The sequence below is a fragment of the Pezoporus occidentalis genome, unplaced genomic scaffold (genome assembly GCF_034315485.1).
Source record: "Pezoporus occidentalis ecotype Australia unplaced genomic scaffold, CSIRO_AGI_Poc_V1 ctg19, whole genome shotgun sequence".
Taxonomy (NCBI): domain Eukaryota; kingdom Metazoa; phylum Chordata; class Aves; order Psittaciformes; family Psittacidae; genus Pezoporus; species Pezoporus occidentalis.
Genome location: NW_026913748.1, coordinates 1,522,835 through 1,542,468, shown reverse-complemented (window position 1 = coordinate 1,542,468; position 19,634 = coordinate 1,522,835). Strand labels below are relative to the sequence as shown.

Genomic DNA, 19,634 nt, shown 5'->3' with positions numbered 1-19,634 from the left:
ATTTGTCCTTAATGTTTTTAGATTGGAGAACCTGTCATCCCAGGAAGATAACATATAAATAGGATTAAAAGCCTGGTGTCTGCATCACACTTCTGAAAGGGAAGTGATTTAGATTAAAAATCATCACTGAAAGAAAAACCAAACATACCATAGCACCTACACAGAGCAGTTAAACTGATTCTTTGGCTTTCTACTTGCACTGAACACTGAACCCTAGATGTAATGGTATAGTAAAAGTGAGATAAAGGTCTCTGGATTCTCTGTGCATGATCGTCCTCAGTTAATGGATCCATTACACTTAATGATTAAAGTCATATCAAATATTATTCCAGTTGATGGAAAAATTACTTAAATATAGACTATCATGTGACAGAACCATATCAATGTGATACATTTAAACACAGGATCATGACAAACTGCCTTAAACATGTCAAACCCAAACTTGAAATTCAGCTCTTATTCCATGATATTCCAGAACTGGCCTGAACTGGAATTGCCAAAGTGTCTGAAAATGTACTGAACATATGCAGGTAGATGACCTGTGTGTCAGGGGGACACTATATTGCTCTATAGAACTGCCTGGCAGGAGGTTGTAGCAAGGCAGCTGTCAGTCTCTTCTCCCAAGTAACAAGTAACAGGACAAGAGATAATGGCCTAAAGCTGAGCCAGGGAAGGTTTACACTGGATATCAGGAAAAATTTCTTCACCAGAAGGGTTGTCAAGCATTGGAACAGGCTGCCTGGGATACTGATGGAGTCACCCTCCCTGGCGATATTTAAAAGACGTGTAGATGTGGCGCTTACTGACATTGTTCAGTGGTGGATTTGGCAGTGCTAGGTTAGCGGTTGGGCTCAATGACCTTAAAGGTCTTTTCCAAACTAAATCATTCTATGATTCTAAGAGCATTATATCTCTCCAGACTGAACAAGTTCAGTACCCTCTCTTCACAGAGCATAAGCCCTTGACAATGTCACTTTGAAGAAGACATGTATGGCATGTGTGAAAGCAAAAAAAATATTTGAGAACTGCATTAAAATATTAAAAGAACCCAAATTACATCTAAATTTAATAAGTATATACCAAATGTGTAAAAAATATTTGCTTTTACTTGAAGCTCAAGATCTGTCTTCTTTCCTTATGTTTCAGAGACTGAAACAGAGAGTGCACCACCACCTCCAGGTCAGTGTTAAAATACTAATTTGCACTGTAACACTAACAATGGTTGCAGAAGACTAGATTCTGCATAGCCATAATATGATTTCTGTTCATTGTCCCTTTGAAAGTGAGAGAATAATAAGAAAAGTGAAAGAGCCATCCCAAATAAGATATGCTTGCTTCACTTTGCCTGGATGTTGATTTTTCAGACTCAATTTTCATTTGTCATATTTGTTGATTGCTTAATGCTGCAAATGTCCTTCACAATACAAGAAAATTATGACTGCTAAAATTCTGTTTAAATAATGCTGTCTTATTTGATGCTGAAGAGCATCTAGTTATCAAAATGTTCCCTTTCATTTTTCCTTGAAGGTATACTGTGAATAAAGTTGACAGAATCAAGCATGGGTTTCATTTCATCTAATTTTAGCCATCTGAAGATTAGATATCTTGTTCAACAGTGCTTCACCTATAACCAGTGGAGCAGCTCTTGGGTCTCACCCATGTTCATCCTATGGGCAATTCTTGGATAACCTAACTAAAATGTCACTGGATGTCTATGTATAGGCAATTGTCCTGAGCAGTCTGGTTGTCTAGAAGGGATTGGGTAAGTAACTTCCAGGAAACCAAAGTTAGATGAGATGAAAATCATTCACAAGGACTAGGGCTTCAGGTAAAGCTGAAGCTCTGTGCTGAGCTGCTGCGCTTTCTTTAAAGGAAACTGGAAAGGGAGGCAAGTTTTTGCCTTGTGGGTTCGATTTGCATGAGTAACTTAAGGTATATTCTCAGATGCTGGTTAATATGTATACACATTATGCATGTCTGATATAAGCATCTGGGGAGTTTTACTCTGTGTAGCTACCTAAACAGCAATATCAAACAGAATAAATACTCTCTGGGTGTTAAACCTTCATTTACTTGCAGTCTTGCATACTGGCATTTTATGAGTCTGATTCAAGACATTTTTAAGTGATACACTCTAAAAAATTACGAAGTTTGGAAGTAGTACCATTTGCCACAAGGATTTTCATGTTTAAATAACCCATATGTTATTTTCATGTTAGGATGAACTCTTGCATGCATTTGTAAGAAAAAATAATTGGTATTTCATTCATGATGGTTGTATTTCACTCAAGCATAAGGTCTGCACAGTTCATATTAAAGTAATTCAACACACTGAGAGTCTTATTGTGGTATATTTTGCACTTCAATTCATGTTCTTCATCAATCTTCAGTAGAACTGAAATGAGAAACTTTTTAATAGGAAGAAAGGAATAGCACCTTCAAAGAGTTATATTAAAAACAGCTATTTTCAGCTAAATAAATTCTCCTTCATTTCTATTTAAGTATACAGGATTAGATATGAAATCACTCCTATAACCCCCTTCCTTTTCCACATGTCTGTACTTCTTTGGTAAAGCAAGTAGGTTGTCAGTAAGCTTTTATGTTAGGCACAGACCAAACTGAGATTTTTCTAAGTTGGAAGTGCCAGTCTCTTCTCCCTTTGCCTGACTCAAGATGCTGTCATCTTGGATTACTGGGTGCTGTTACACAAAGAGGGAAGTTGGTTGTTCAAGAATCTAAATGCTATAATATATAAATAGTTTATTGGACATAATCAGCATCTTGAACTGCACCAGGAATTTTTTTGGAAGCCATTCTAAGAGCTCCTTCTAGATCTCAATGTCAAGCCACCAAGTTGGTGCAGTTAGCCATGATGAGGTTTTCAAGTGGGATTTAGACATAATGACAACTTCCAAGAAAAATGAGTTCCCCTAATCCCAGTTCCTAGCAGGAAAGAAAAGTATTACTGTAGGAAAACTCCCATTAAAAAGGCCAAGATGGACAACCTCACAACGGAAAATAGAGGAAATCCAGACAGAAGCATCCAGGAGTCTGTCATGCTTCCAGAATATGGACTTACCATCCAAATTTTGAATTTCATTTTTACAGTAACCATGGCTATGCACATGTGGACAAGAAATCAGGATAAAGACAAGATCAACTAGCTCTCGCAGATACTTTCCCATGTCACAAAAGATAACTTTACAAGTAGCCTTGTATGCAAATTAAATGAGATAGGAACCTTAACAAATCCTGAAATACAGAAAACGTAGAGATTTTTATTTTGTTGAAAATACAGTCCAAGTTTTCTCATACTCAGACTCATACCTTTTTCTCATACTCATTTCTCATATGAGGTCTAAGATAACTCACATTCCCATGCTTGGAGTAGAGGACAAGCTGGCATCTATTCTAATCAACTAAAATAAAAACAAATATCTTAGGAAAGATAATGATGATAATGATGAAGATGGTATTAAGAACACTCTCAATATACCTTCTGTGTTGTGAACTTTGTCTTAATGATAAACCGATTAGAGTGCTAGAGCTCTGGATACTATTAATATTTGAAGTATTTCATGTCTGATCCAGTTCCATTCAAACTAACAGTATGTAACTTATTTCAAAGGCTGTTGCAAATAAGCCCGAGAACAACAGATTAACAATTCCTACTTCTAAAGCACCCAGTATTTTTCTTCCACTGAGTACAAGAACATCAATCTTATATTACTCATTCAAAACTTAGAAAATGCATCGATATGCAGAGCTGCAAAACGTTTCATGGGTTTTTAACTGTATATTCCATATACAGATATATCAGTAATTTTTTCATTTTGGTTTTTCAATACTAGCAGAACCTAGAATATTCCTGTATTTTTTAATGCTGTGTAAGTTTTTCTCTTTACTTTAAGATCCTCTCAAAAATATACTTGTACTTCCTACACAGAACAGAAAACACCACAGGATGGTGGAACTGGAAAGGATAAAGGTAAGTCTGAAATCATACTTTAAAAAATGGGCAGTAAAGAGAACATTCCTAGATGCTGTTCTGATGCTGGATTGCTTGAGCTTTAATTCAGAAGTTTGCAGCAGAAAGTGATGTTTAAGTGAGCCTGGAAGGTGACACTGACCAAGCTTGCTAAAACTTGGATCCTATGCACATTGGTAGCTTTTAAGTAAAGCAGACAATCTCCTACTCTCATTCTAAGCTAATTCTATTCTAAAACAGAAAGTTGATATTGCATTTTTTACCTTTCAGCAAAGTCCAATAGATTTTTTTTCATCCAAAAAAAAAGAAAACACACATTCAGCTTTCTGTTCTCATTGGGAAGCCCAGCAGCTGAGCTCATTAGAAGTTCTGAAAAATATCTTTGAGGACTGTCTGCTGTGAACAATCACACAGCTGTTCAACTAGCAATGCCTGTAAAAATCAGGTCCAATTTTAATATATATTTTTGTGCTGCTGAGATTAGACTCCATCTCTGTTGGCAATTCTTCCAGTTACAAAAATACATTTTGAGAGAACTGAGCCAAATTCTGCTCCTGTTTGTACTCATGCCAAAGTAGAATTCAAACTGCTCATCAGCTCATTTTGAAATGAATAATTTTTTTTAATTATTTCTTCATTCTGATAAAAGGCTAACGCAGACCAAAATATACTTGCAACTGATGCAATGCTTGCTTTCGATTTGGCACAATTATACTTTTTCATGTTCATGGCAAATCAAGAAATGGCTTGCTTGAAAATTTATTCTGGCTTTTGGTCTCTTCCAGACAAAATCTTGCCTTTTAAACAGACTGGATGAATACTTGATACTTGCAGATTCATTTGGCGAAGACATGCATGGCTATTTTTCTCAGCAAAGTCAAAATATAGAAGCTGAGAGCGTGTGATTCACATACTCTTTTGAAAATACAAATGCTGAACAGGGATTCAGTGCATGCTATTTTGCCAGCTAACTTTGCATTAAGCAATTATTTTGACACACAGAATTTTGTGTGAGTAATCAAATCTGTCATCCTGGTAATGGAAACACAAGTCAGGAATAATTTGCATGCCTAATGATAGGAAAGAAGACGAAGGTCTTGCCTCAAGCTATTCCAGCATTTAGTTTTGCTTGCTTTAATTTTGATACAACAATAATGTTTGTTCCCAAACGAACATGAATGGCGTTTTCCCCACTGCTTACTATTCTACATTGTACTGAATAAAAAAGAAAACATGGTAGGTATCTTATCAAATATTTCTGTTATATTTTTATGCATTATTATATTTCTGCTTTGAATTTAGTGAATAATACAGGTATTTCCTTGGGGGGGGGAATGATTTCTTGGTGCTTCCCCTGTTTAGGAGGATTTTGCTACCAAAAAATGGTTTGAGATCCTAACATGGGAAGTGCTTTCAGTTTCAGACTATGGTGGCAGCAGCTGCCTCAGTTAGAATCCCAGTGAAAGTCTGAACACCAATATGTAGAAAGAATGTCCTTCTGCCACGCTCCAGTGAAACTTTTACCGCTGCAAGGCAATGTAGATGTCATTGCCAGACACTCAGTAGTAATTAATTTTTTTCAATTAGGTATAATGCAATTGTTCCTATCAGCTCCTATTTTGTTGCAGAGTATCACCAAGTAAGGGAAAGTATATTTTCTTAGAGTGATTCCTTCCTGTTTGTTTGCCAGAAGAAAATCTTTATAATGGTGAGCATAATTCACAAAATAGGAAAAGTTTCAATTTTTCCAATCTGTCCAAAATCATTTACACTAGAAAATAAGCAGCTCCATAAGGAAATGAGAACAGAACCAGCTAAACATTAGCTTTTGTATAAGATGTTTAGAAAACTGTTTCTATAGCTTCAGAAACAGGTAATGCTTCAGATTCAGGTACTTCCTTGAATGCGAATGAGATGCGAAAGATTTCATATCCAAATTCAATGGTGATTTTACAGTACTTGTGTGTCAGCAGTTATAACCTCTTTGCTGATAATTTATAAGAAAGAGCACCCTGTAGGAGCCTGGGACAACCCCTCTCTGCCACAAAGTTGGGATATCCTGCAACCTGATATTTAGGAAAGAAAGCTAGGTAGTCCACATAAACCACACAGTCCATAATTTTCACCTCATTTCTAAAACAAAGTTAAAAGCAGAAGTTAGGAAGATAAAGTACACCTATCTGTGTGTCTGTTTTAGTGTTCTACTTATTTTTAGTAGTTATTGTCTGTGTGAAATTACATATTTATGTTCCTTTATGTTCACTGTAAAGTTAATAAATGGCAGACAGTGTGATAAAATATTTGTTCTCTTATGGTTATTTTTCTGTAAAACAGTCTCTCAGAATAGTAAAAATAAATCTTTGCATAAAATAATATTTTATAACATTTCTAGTTTCAAACTTATCTGAAATAATGTCCTAAGAATTCAGGATATATATGATCTTCCTTTTTATTTTCAGAGGAAAAAGTGACTTAGCAGAAATTCCATCAAATTTACTGTTATCCCACACTCATTCAATTTAAATTTTTCTTCCTTTGCTTTTGATTTTAGCATTATCTTCTGGATTGAATATTGTTATAAAAGTGTTTCCACTTGCTGGAATAATAATTGAATTTTAGCACCAAATTTGCTCATTCCTTTTTAGGTCACATCCAGTCATGTTTTTTCTGCATGTTTTAGTGGTACCTTTTTCTCTAGGTTCCATCAAACCATCTACTAAAATGCTTTCATTTCCATCCTTCTATGTTCCCAGCTTTCACTTATCCATTCATATTGCTGCTAAAACTTCCATCGCTGTACAAATGTACTTCATTTACCATTCCCAAAATGCCAAGTGCTGAATGCTCTTTGAAAATCAGATGGGTAATTGGAGGCAACTAAATTTTAAACTTAGTCTCAGAAGGATTAAGCTGTGCTCAGTAACTTCAACGCAAATCAAAATGATTCAGCCAGTTGGTTGAGCTACTCTATATTTATTTATGCACCACAAAGACACAGGTTTACTCTTTGAGGTGTTTTCTTACCTCCTCCACAACAAAGAAAGACTAATAAGTTTACCAGCTCTGTTAGCTGATTAAATCAAGTTTGAGATGCTGTTCCAGTGGAGTCACTTCCAGAATTCCCCTATTAGACTGTGTGACACAAGGCTTTCAAGTCTTTTTTTAAACAGCCAGAAAATAGAAAAGAAAAAGAATAGATCACTGTGATTTTTGCCACTTCTGCAAAGCTGATCAACATGACTGATGGCAGAATAGCAGCTTCCATTTTTGTGTCGTGGATTTAAAATAAAGGGAAAGTATAAAATATAAAACTCTTGGTATCAGCAGTTCATATATAAACCAGAAGTTATTACTTATATTTTGACAGATTTTTCTACACTTTTGCTGCGTCAGCAGTCAGAAATTTTAATATTGAAGTTACATTAACTGTGAGTATAAAGAAGTTTCATATTAGCTAATTTTGAGATTGGAAGTGTTCTTTCATTCTACAAGACTCTGCTCCTGATGGAGCTCCAAAAGACCTAGTGCTCAGTTAATGTGATCATTTAGATACAAGGAAATAAACATAAATATCCTATTTATTAATGAAAATGTACCACAGATGAATAGAAGCCAAAGAACAAAAGTCTCTGTAGAGTAGCTGAAAGAAGAGTTTCTTCTTAACTAGTTCTTGTCATACAACAGATTACTAAATGCATTCCATTAAAAGTTTACTTGCAGAAGATAAGGACTGTGAACTAATGATCATAGTTCTACTGCCAGTACTGGCACTATTGCATTTTTTGTTATCTTTAAATAGAATTTATTACTAAGTTAAACAATTCATCACCGAAAGCAAATTGGTTATATCTGTTGAACCATTTTTCATATTTATTCAGTAGTCATTTCATTTTGTCCTAGAAGCCTGAGATACAAGGAGTAATGGACTGATAATTACCCATTTCTCACAACTGGCATATACTGGTTTTGTGCTCTTTCCATTTACAGCACATTCAGTTATGCCTTCATTTTGATACTTCTGAAATGTTTATTTGGTTTGATTTGTTTGTTTCCTGTTAACATTTTATCTGAAAAATTATAGATTACCCAGGAGAAACCCCAACAATCCCTCTGCAAAACTAAGACCTTTTGTTATTTTAGTTTTTCAAATGTTTAAAGAAAACAAGTCAAATAGAGTAGTCCTTGAACAGTGTGATTATCATACATCACCATGTAGGGTGCATAACATCAAATGTTTTACGTTGATTGATCGTAATTACTTTTTTTCTGGCCAGAGAGAATATTCTGGCCAGAAGAATACCTCTTCAAGCCAAGCACAATGATGACACTGACAAAAAGAGCTGAAAGCACAGTTTTTACTTTGATGAAATATGGAGAAAGATTTGCAGTAGAATTACTTATCCTTGCATTCATTTACTTGTCAACACAGTACGTTAAAACATCTGACATGACTTCATCACTACAGTACTTTCACTGAAAATCAACATCATCGTCTGCTTATGCCACTGGAATGATACAGGTGCTGAGAACGTTTCCACTAAATGAATTTTTAATTTACTTTTTTGCTGTGAATAAGAAATCATCTTTGTAAGATAACACATTAATCCTCCATGCGTAGGTCTACCTTTTACAACTGACATCCTCCTCCCAAGTGATTTTTTAAAAGAATTTTGATGAATCATTAAAAAGGAATGAGTAAAATGTTATAGCTAAGTAGTTAAATTCTATTAACAGACTTTCAATTAGCCTTCAGTGGATAAGCAAACACAAAACAATATGATCAGTACTTACAAAAATGCAACCATATTTTAGATGTGGTTTCATCATAGTTACTACATTCGTCCTTGAGAAAATATAGACAAATTATAATTTTAAAGTCAAAATCAAAGAGTAATTTCAGAGTTAAAATTTGATTCTGGAAACCAAAATCTAAAATCTAAAAATAACCCAAAATAACTCTTTAAGAAGGTGGGCTAATATTTTTCCAACGTTGTTCTTATTCAACTGTCTTTTCAATTTTGAAATGTTCTCCAGATGATTTTTCTGATACTGTTCAAAAGACGTTATATTTACAGCACATACGTATTAAATCCTAAATATGTTCAGTCTTTTCTAGCTCTTCAAATGTTATATTGGTTTTTTGTTTGGCTTTTTTTTTAATTAGGCTTTTAAGACACTAAGACTTTTTGTATATTTTTATCAGAACTTGGCATCTCTGAGGCTTCTAGTGAACATCGAAAATTCAAAGGGATGTAGAAAACTCTTGTAAAGATAGTCTTTAACTTATTCTGGTTTTCTCATGATCATGATTTCAGTATTTCAGGTCTAATGCCAGTTTCACTTTTATTTTTTTTTTACAATTTTAATTCATATAAATATGTACCTCAATGTGCTCTACGAGATTAAGCATTTTAAGATACCTGAGTAACAATTGCTTATAGTGATTTAATACCTGATGATAATCAACTTTTAGTGTGATTAAAAGTAAAATCCAATGCAATGGTAATACTTTTGTCATTTATTATTCTGTAATATGGGAAAAACTAGTTGTTTATTCCTTGCATATTAATTTAATATTCTAACATGGAAATTACAAAGTATAAATATAGGGTTCTGGTTTTAAATGTTGCATATCTTGATTTAATAATGCTGAATGCATATATGGTGCACATTTTAATTGCAGACATGGTCATCAGAGAAATGGCATCTTCCTCAGGTCAGATATGTGATTGACCTTGATTTCATTGTGGCTTTTTTTGTATTTACTGTGGATTACATCTCTAACAAACAGAACCACTCAGCAGCTTTCATATAAACTCATGATTTAATAATAGATCCTCTCCACATCTCATTTTTCTTTTACTTGCTTGAAACATTAAGGTTTACCATTTCAGCTACTGAATTATGCAAAGCTTTCTTCATCAGCTTGAAGCTTCCATTGTGAGTGCTCCTGACTATTATGATTTCTTTTCTTTTGCAGGTTTTACATTTTCATGTAGTTGTTAGAAAGCAGATGATCCTCTGTGCTTTCAGGTTCTTTATGTACCTTTTTATTTGTATTTCTTTTCACAGATGAAGATGATACTTCAGTTAGTACTCCACCAGCAGGTTAGGACCATGGTAGTGCTTTGTGTGTGTATGTATGTATGTACTTTTCTCTTGACTATTAATGAAGAAAGAGTCCAAACCATTAGACTGAACTCAGACTAATTAGAGAAAAAGTTTCTTGAAGTGCCCTACATTAAATTGAACTCTGTTCAGAAGTACAAGACCTTCATAGCAGATAAGTTCCTTTCTGGTCCTGACCTGAGGTCTATGGAAGGACAGCCAAATAAAGGTAAAATATTGGTTTGCAGCTCTGAAAGCAACTCCCCTTGTCTTTTTTCTATCAACAGACATGGAATGCATTTTTCAGGTTAGTCTTGAGAGAAAATTCCAGAATTAAAATTAAACAGATGCCTTATGAGTTCAGAAAAGATTTATCCACATAATTATTTATCACCTCACGTTAGGCCATAAGACCTACAAAGTAGTTTGAACAGACTACTCCAAGCCAATGCTGCTAAGGTGGCAGATAAAATGCCTTTGCTGTCAGTAAAAGAAAAGCAACAGCCCAGAGGTCCATCATGATTGATGTGACATAGGCAGAATTTCTCCATTGCTTGTTTAATAAGATTTTAAAAAATAAACCGAATGAAACAGAGTTTTGAACACTAGAAAACACTTCGAAGTGTTTCAAGTGAAAAATATGCTTTTATGCTTTTAATTACTTTTACTCCCCTAAATGATCACATTTTTCCTGATTTCTCCCAAAAGAATTTGCATTATTAACTTTGGGCTGAATGCTACCTCTAAAGTCAGTGGCAGTACACTACTTTACGGTACTAGAGTACCTGATTGATAAACACTAAATATATAAATAATATTGTAATCACAACCCCCTAAAATGGCATTTTAACTGCCATTATTTTGCTTAGCCTAGATAAATAAATAGGCTATTTAAATAATTCAAAGTACTATCTTCTCAGATAAACATTGCAATTTGTCTATTTTCTGGAACTACACAAGTCATGAAAAAAAACATTATCCTCATGGAATCCTTCCAAATATGAACTGCTAACAAGGAAAACTTGAATGGGAATTTAACTAAACTAATTTGCATTTTCTAGAAAAGGGAAAAGATTTCTGAGTTTTTTTCTTAGCTCTTCACTTCCTTTTTCTGGTGTTCAAGTAGTTCCTCATGGGTATGTTCTTAAATATTTAGTCTAATCTTCTTGCATGAAGAATTAATGTTCTTAAAATCTCAGTGAGGTTAGTTAGGCTGTGATCTCTGAGCTGGTGTCATCTAAATTGCTCTTCCCTTTCAGATGGGATGTCTAAGCCAGCAGAAAGAAAAGATTCAGGTGAGACCTCCTGAAAAAACATAATGAAACACTCCAAAATTAACTAATACAATTATTCTTAATACTTTAAATCTTAAAGACAATATTTATTTTTGTTTTCATTGTTTATACAGCCTCAAACTATAGCTGTGGAAATGCTTTTAAGTATCAAATCAAATTGGTTTCTAGCAGCTAAACAAGGACTGAGAGACAGCTCTGCTGTACAAGACAGGACATGTATCAGTATTTTACACATACATACATACCTATCTATCTATACCTACTTCTATATAGATAGATATGCAGCTATTCCCTTCCTCCTCAGCCTACAGGGTGACAGTGGCTTACCTGAATCCCACACACAGGCCCCAGGAGACTGTAGGAGAATGGCTTCTTCTCACAGCTCAAAGGACGGTGGGAAAAACTTAGGAAAGTCATAACCTCTTTCTTCCTACCCTGGCAGGTAACGCATACTACACCCACTTTTGTGGTTTCAGGATTTGCAGCCTCTGGAACAAAATGAGCAGCAGGTACTTCAACCATGGTTATTGACCTGGCATAGCCGCCTATGCCAGCCCCCTGAACCAACGTCAAATTCACGTTTTGTTCTGTTTGTTTAATAAATAGGAAAAAGTTAATATCTAAAAGTGATGATAATATTTAGGTGTTATTTTATGTGGTACCAAATTAATGAGTCTGTGTAAGCTTCTTTCTTATTTATTAATACCCTTTTTCCATTTCATCCTGTGACGTATTAGGTTACCGCATGTGACCAGGTCCTGTACTGAGCATTGTCACCTCATTCTGTTCATACCAGTAACTATCATTTGTTCTTACATTGTTTCCATATATTACCGTGTTATCCTGGCATAATCTAAACATACACATTGCAGAGAGAGTATATATAGATGTGTATCTATATATATATTTGTGTTCATGTATGTCTGTATATATGTTTTCATATATGTGTATATACATGTGTGTATATACATGGATGTCTTTACCTGTAATATTGTACAAGCAAACATACACAGATGTGTTAGGTACACCACCCATAATTCACTGAAAGATTGAAAGGCAAAGATTTCGTAGCAAAGCAATCTAGCATTTCTATATCTTTTAAAAATTCCTAATAGACTCGGGGATAATCAAAACAGTTTGGTTGCATTTCCCATTGTTGTCACGAGTTGCACTGCATTCATGAGCGATGGAAATCTTCATGAGTTAGAAAGGTTCCTGTATCAGTAACCTCTACAATTCTGACTTCAGGAAAATGACTTTCTATAGAAAATACTGAGCAGGGAAAGGAACTTCTAATTTCAAGACCAGGTTTTGACTAAGGGAGAAGTGTTGTGTGGATGGTTCCTCATTTATGCTGGTTATGAAACCAAAATGAAAAGAGTATTGGGTATGCTATAAAAATCTACCTTCACTTCTGAAACAAGAAGCTCAAGGGGAACAAGGGAGATGCAGCTCTGAGTTGAAAGAGACCAATAGCTTTGTTAATTATAGCTGTGTACTTCCACATTTGCCCTGCTCTTCAGTACTACCATGGCAACAATGGTTTTACTCAGTTTCCCCTGTGCACTGGCAATAAGTCCTCAAAAAAAGGAGATGTGGCATTTGGATTCCGCAAGTTCGCATTTGGAAAATGAGACGTGCTTTGCCTTCCTGCAGAAAGGGAGCAGGTAGCAGACAGAAGTTTGCTGCCTTGCTTTCCCTGTCTTTTCTATTTGGAATCAGCTTTGGCCATGGTTTTGCGTGTATTTTGCCCGAGATATAACTGCATAGCACAAAGCCAGGACTGCTCAGATGAGCAGAAAGACCAGAAATGAACAGCTGTGCTCAGACTGTTTTCCGCCCTGGGGAAACTGCTCACTTGCTGCTTCTCTTAGTACAATTGCTCCTTTTCAGTTCCAAAATCCCAATGTCCAGAAGGGAAGATGCTGTGTCTGAACACATGACACAGTCATTTCCATCTGACAAACTTTTTCTGTAGAACATCAGCCAATGCACACAGCAGGATACGTCATTGACTGATCCCCAACTTTCTGTTTCTATCGTGGAAAAGAACAAGGTTCAACAGTAAGCTTCATGCCTGCCTCATTTTTAGGACAAACAATAAAAAATAGCTTGTACAATTGACTGAGTTTGGGTTTGAGAGAGACCCACTACGCATCATATGTGGTTTTTTGTGCTTATAGCTGTTTGTGTTTTCAGAACCTCCATCTCTTCTGAAAAACAAAGAGCTGACCTTTGTGCATTTCCTCTGTAAAGCACTCATGGTTGAATGCTGGTGCTATTCAAGTTGCTCAGCACCCATCTCAGCACCCATCTTGGCTGATCAGGTTCCCCTCTCTTCCTCCCTGATAGTTTCATTTTCTGTCACCACAGAGGTAGCATTCTTGCAGGAACTGTACACAGTGTGACAGCCAAGCAGTGGATGTCAGTGTGAACAAAAACTTACATATCTTTCAGGACATCTGAAGAGAAAGGTAATAGGGTTAGAGAGTTCAGTAAATTCAGGTAAGTGCATTTTAGAGGAGGAAAACCCACTCAGATGATTAATATTTCTCTCTCTCTCTGCATCTTAGTATGGTCTATTGGAGAAGGAGCTCCAGAAGAATCAGAAAAACGTGATGATTCCCAAATGTCCACTCTATTCGTTGAAAAACCTCAGAGCGGTTCAGTGAGTGTTGGTAAGTGCTTAGAAACAAAATCAAAAGCCACTCACATTGAGACAGGGACTGAGGCAGAGGCAGGAAAGGTATGTGCAGTTCTTCTAACACTCAGCTTCTGCCCTCAGCTGAAACAGATTGTAGTTGGATGTGAAGTCTACTTCTCAAAGACAAAAATAACTGTACAAAGAGAAGCAAAAAACAATTGTTTAATTCAAGACAAGCTTAAAATCTAATAGTTTACTAAGCACAATGGGTAAGAGGTATAATTTCTGGAGAAGAGAGCTGGTTACTGTAATGCTGTTGGCTGTGCTGTTATTGATATGTCAGGAAGATCTACACAAAGGCCTGCAGAACAGCTTTGAGATTGCCAGGTCAACCTCTGTACCCTACAGCTGTGTGTATTAGCAAGTAGACTAATAGGAGCAGCTCTGCAGGGAAGCTGATAAGTCACCCCCACTGTAACCATTCTGGGGGATTTGCTCTGAACTAGCACTGGTTTAGTCCAGTGGCCTATATACCTATAACCAGCTGGAGCAGACCTGGCAAACACTCAGAGCACATCTGTGATTTTAATTTCACCCAAGAGGAATTGAGCTCAAGCACTGTGAGGACTTCCCATGTTGTGAACCAGAGCACAGTAAATGGGGATGGTTAGGAGGTTCCCTTCCAAACTGCACTCCTTAGCTGTACTATCATGGTAAGGTAGCTGCATCCTAAGCAGGGTAGGAGCAATGGTGAGAAGTTCAGTACAGGATATCTATGTCTGTTCTGCACTTGGATACACTAAGAAGTGGTCAGATGGAGGGTGGGGTGGGGTGTGTTTATGTATGCCTATTATTTTTATCAGTTTCTGAGTAGAAGTTTATCATTTTGGGAGAATATAATTAGAAAATAAATATAAGGAGTTATTCTTCTCTGAAGCCCATGAGTATTAGAATGGAAACTCAGAAGGGACTGGGTAGTGATGTTCTGAAAATTGAGCTAACTTCTACTATTCCCGAATTATTGTTTAGAGAAGGCTCTTTCCCTCTCTTCTCAGCTTAAAGAATTAAGAATAGAAATGCATTAAGAGCTCCAGCTTTCTTTTCCAGACTGGAGTTCATTCATGTTACAACTGCCTAGTAGCCTAGAAATACCTGTTCTTGTTTTAGGCAAGGAAATCCAAATATTTGGAACAATTTACCCATGAGAACATGGGGTTTTGCCTCAACTAATTTATCCTGCTTCTCAGTGTCTCAAGGTCCACATAAACATGGGCAGAAGGATTCCAGACCCCAAATCACTAATCTCTGTAAGACTGCAGTACGTTCACAGCCTGTGTGACTCCATCTGATTCTTACTGTCATGGTAGAGCAAGCACATGCAGACTGGATGAAGCAGTAGTAAAAGAAACTTGTACAGATGTGACTACACGTTCCTCAATGACTGCATTATTCTTTGTTTTTCTTTTCAAAAGGTGGGAATATTACATTTATAGCCAAAGTAGAAGCCAAAGATCTTCTCCGAAAGCCAAATGTTAAATGGTTCAAAGGAAAATGGATGGACCTGGCCAGTAAAGCAGGGAAGCACCTGCAGCTGAAAGAGTCCTTTGAGCGTCACACTAAGGTGTGTCTTTGCTTTTCTTTCTTAATGGGGCAAAGCTCCAAAGAGAGCTTAAAGGTCAGCTTAAGACAACAGGTAGAAATTCAAGAGCGGTGGTTTCTAACTCTGCCTTTCCCATGCAGTTTTCAGTGATGATCTCTGACCCTGCTTAGAAGCAGAATTTTCTGTTTTCCCCTCTCAGGACAAGTAGTGGTGGAGAAGACAAAGTTTTTCATTGCCATTTCTGGGTTGTAGTTTCTTTCCAGAGCCTTTTATTCAAGTTACTCCTTGCTTCTGGTTGAGGTCTGAAAAACTAATCCTTTAACTTCTGCTTTGTGCAAATGTAACCCTCACATTAATGAACAATCATGTTTGATTTTTAGATTCACACATTTGAGATGCATATCATTAAAGCTAAAGAAAACTACGCAGGGAACTATCGCTGTGAAGTGTCTTACAAGGACAAGTTTGATAGTTGCTCTTTTGACCTTGAAGTTACTGGTAAGACCCCATTTGTGTCTGTAAGGCTTTAGAAAGACATGGTTTTTTAACCTGAAATGCCACCTAATTTTGTTCAGAACCTTTAAATGAAGCAATGCTTCCAATGAACTTTTTGAGCATAGTGCTTAGAGAATTTTCTTAAGTGTCTGCAAGTTATTGTTTAAATGAACATTGGGATAGATAGCATGTGAGACATTTACACAAAAAACAGAAAAGCTGGCAGATAAAACTAGTACTGAATTCAAGTCAGGCTCTGGCACACAAGACAAAGATCTAGGCTTAGGCTGTTGAGAAAGGCTCCATCTGGCAGCATGTGAACAGAGGGATATGGAGTGCTCGTGGCTTGCCAGTGCTTTGCATTCTGATCAGTCATGGTATGATCATACTACAGAAAGCTATTTCTTCCACTCTTTGTCAAAGTAAAGACTAATACAATGTGGAGAGCACTGGAGAGAAGTGACTTTGTCTACTTCTGTGTTGTAAAAGGTCTGGCAAACCTCAACACATAGGCTTATCTTTTCCTTTGAGAGCAATTCTGCAGCACAACAGTGCACACATACCTGAACAATCAGACTGAGAAAGATGGATGTCTTCCAAAATTCCAGGACCAGCAGCCAGAGGACAAACTAGTTGCTCACCTTCATAAAGCATGCCTACTGAATGGCGTAAACCAGACTGTTCACCAGTCAGGGGAAGCCAGTCACAGTTAAGGGGATATTTGGCAGCTGACTGACAGCCTGAGGGGCATAGGTATGTGTGTGTATTCAGCGGTCAGCAAGGCAGAGGCCAACCTGGCTGCATCCATTCACTGGCTATGGATCAGAATCATTTAACCTGATTCAGTCTGGCACAAACAGATAATTCACACGAGAGGGATTCATCCTTGCACTGAGAATCAAAATTAGTCAGCAGTTCCAGAGAGGACTGTTTCTATTTTCTGATGCTGAGCATACTGAGAAAGTGCAAGATGCCAGCAGGAGAGAAAGCATAGGGAATGGGAAAACAAAACGGCCAGAGCCTGTGTATAGGCAGGAAGGGGATCAGAGAGAAACGCCAATGAGAGAGATCTATGCAGAACTGCAAAAAGTACTTTAGAGAAATGCATTAATTAAACTTAGGTTAGCATTGAACAGCTTTGCATTCATCAGAACTTACTCCCAAAGGAGCAGCACAAATGGTGGTCATTTAGCAGGACACTAAACAAATTTCATATGATAAGTTGCACTGATTACATAAATTACATTAATTTCAAATTAAGTTTTTAATTCCTGTATTATCGTTATTTCATAGAGTCTTCCCAGGCTGCCCAATCCATTGACATCAGATCTGCTTTCAAAAGGAGGTAACTGTACAGTGGTTCTATGGAGATCCTCAGTAATGGATGCTGGTAGTATGCATAGAACTCACATCAGTCTTGGCAGGAAATTGTATAAAGTACTTTAAGAAATTTTGTTTGTAAATAAAGATTAAGGAAGTGGGGTTTAGGGTAGTTGGTAGTGAGCAGAATGAATTTGATAACAACACATATGTTGTTACAGTACATATGATATTATAGACTCTACTGTGAAATTACAGAATCGTTGCCTTAAGGGAATATGGACTATTTAAGGCAATTAAATGGTTCTTTTTTTAGAGGTTTTTTAAATTTTATTTTCGTTCACTGAAATATTCTATTACATTTCCTGAAAGCTGTCTGTGACAATATGAAAGTTCCTGGCCTCAGTCCTGTACTGACTGAAAGCAGAGAGGAAATTCACACTGATTTCAAGGAGATAGGATCTGGCTTTATGTTATCATACAGTAAAAAATGGTGTCATAGGACCATCATTATGGGAAAACTACAAATAATATATTGCAGAGCGTGTACGATAAAGCATTGTGTCTCAAGTTTTGTTATCTATTCAAAATAGTATAGATGTTTTTATATACTATTGAAAAAAATGTTTTACAAGGACAGAAATATTCAGAATGAAAATGTTTTACAAACATTCAGAGCATAAACGCAGTTTGTTAATTTATGCATACAAGCAAAGCTGTGATTCAGAAGTAACTGCTTTTGTTTAGAGGGATTTGATTTAAAGAGTAAATGCAAAAGATATTACATTCAAGGTGCACTCCTTTCTTCAGCATACCTTAAAAAAACTGTGACACCCATTCTGCATAAGCGGATGAGGATATCTAAGTACTTTCTGATTATCAATGATTACCTTGCATGGAAAATCTGGGATGAAATACTGGCATCATTTGACCTAACATTTGCAGGACTTTGCCCTTTTAACAAATATTAAAGGCATTTCTTTTGTCTATATGTGCTTTACAATAAGGTATTACTTCTTAAGGTCACATTATAGAAAGAAATGCACCTTCACAGGACTGTGATTCTATCTGTAAAAAATGTATGCTGTACTATTTCTTTGGTTTTTAACTGATTTCTACTTTCATTTAGAGAAAGGCTAAATCTTAAGTGTAATGCATCAGTATTTGTCACAGCTATGCATTGTTAAAAATACCAGCTAGCAATGCAAATCTTTGTTTTACTTTCAAAGAAAAAGATCAGCACAAACCCTTTGTTTTTATACACATACACTATGGAAATGAGAAACAAAGCTCGTTGTGTTGACTAGTTTACATTCGTTACTGAAATCTAACACAAATCATGGCAAATTTATGTATGCAGTTACAAAAATTTGTCATCAAAGTATAATAACAAGCAATACAAACATTTGTGTTATTTTTCACAAGTGCCCAAGGAAACATAATTTGTGTGAAAAAGGATACAAGTTTGTGTTGATTTATACAATTTGTGTGTCTGGACAGAGCCTTGGATGACATGGTCTAGTGTGAGATGTCACTGCCCATGGCAGGGGGGTTGGAACCTGATGACTGTAAGGTCCTTTCCAACCCTAATCATTCTATGATTCTATGATTCTATATGAGACATATAGAGCATTTGCAATGTGTGTTGTCTAGAGCGTTTGCAATGTGTGTTGTCTAAGTCTTATTGTATTAAACAAAGATCTGATCTTTTTCTATTAATAACAGCGGTGAAGGACAAGAAGATGCAGGAGAACTTGACTTTAGTGGTCTCCTGAAACGTAGGTGAGAACCAAGTGATGCAGTGAGCAGGTGTGGATTGCAAACCATTAGGTTCGCACACAGAAAGAGTCAGGTGTAGCATTAATAACTTCTTAAAAATTATCTTACCTTTCTTTTTTTTTCAATGTTTCTAACTATCAGTCTCATAGTATGATCTGCAAATGTTTAATTAACTGTACCTTTAAGTGTGCAGAAAACAAACCTCAGATTTGGGTGCACTGGATAAAAAGTGAGCCACAACCTAAAGAGACCAATAACATTTCATTTACTTGCTATTTCTTTTGTGATTGCATGGAGGGTAGAGGGGGACAATTTCCTACACTGGGATGAGCAGTTCAGAAAATTGACTCTGGTGCAAGAGCAAAAAATGCAAGAGTTAAATTTATCTCTTTGTATACATCTTAA

General features: G+C 36.3%; 1 protein-coding gene across 1 annotated transcript in view; it reads left to right on the top strand.

Moving 5' to 3' along the window:
- MYBPC1 (myosin binding protein C1) overlaps nt 1-19,634 on the top strand; it is a 76,378-nt gene that overhangs the window by 19,927 nt on the left and 36,817 nt on the right. Inside the window, exons 2-10 of the mRNA XM_062616379.1 lie at nt 1,147-1,179; nt 3,947-3,988; nt 10,061-10,096; nt 11,356-11,391; nt 13,965-14,069; nt 15,508-15,656; nt 16,016-16,133; nt 17,424-17,475; nt 19,176-19,232. Coding sequence (XP_062472363.1) covers nt 1,147-1,179; nt 3,947-3,988; nt 10,061-10,096; nt 11,356-11,391; nt 13,965-14,069; nt 15,508-15,656; nt 16,016-16,133; nt 17,424-17,475; nt 19,176-19,232 — 628 coding nt within the window. The remainder of the gene's footprint in view (nt 1-1,146; nt 1,180-3,946; nt 3,989-10,060; nt 10,097-11,355; nt 11,392-13,964; nt 14,070-15,507; nt 15,657-16,015; nt 16,134-17,423; nt 17,476-19,175; nt 19,233-19,634) is intronic.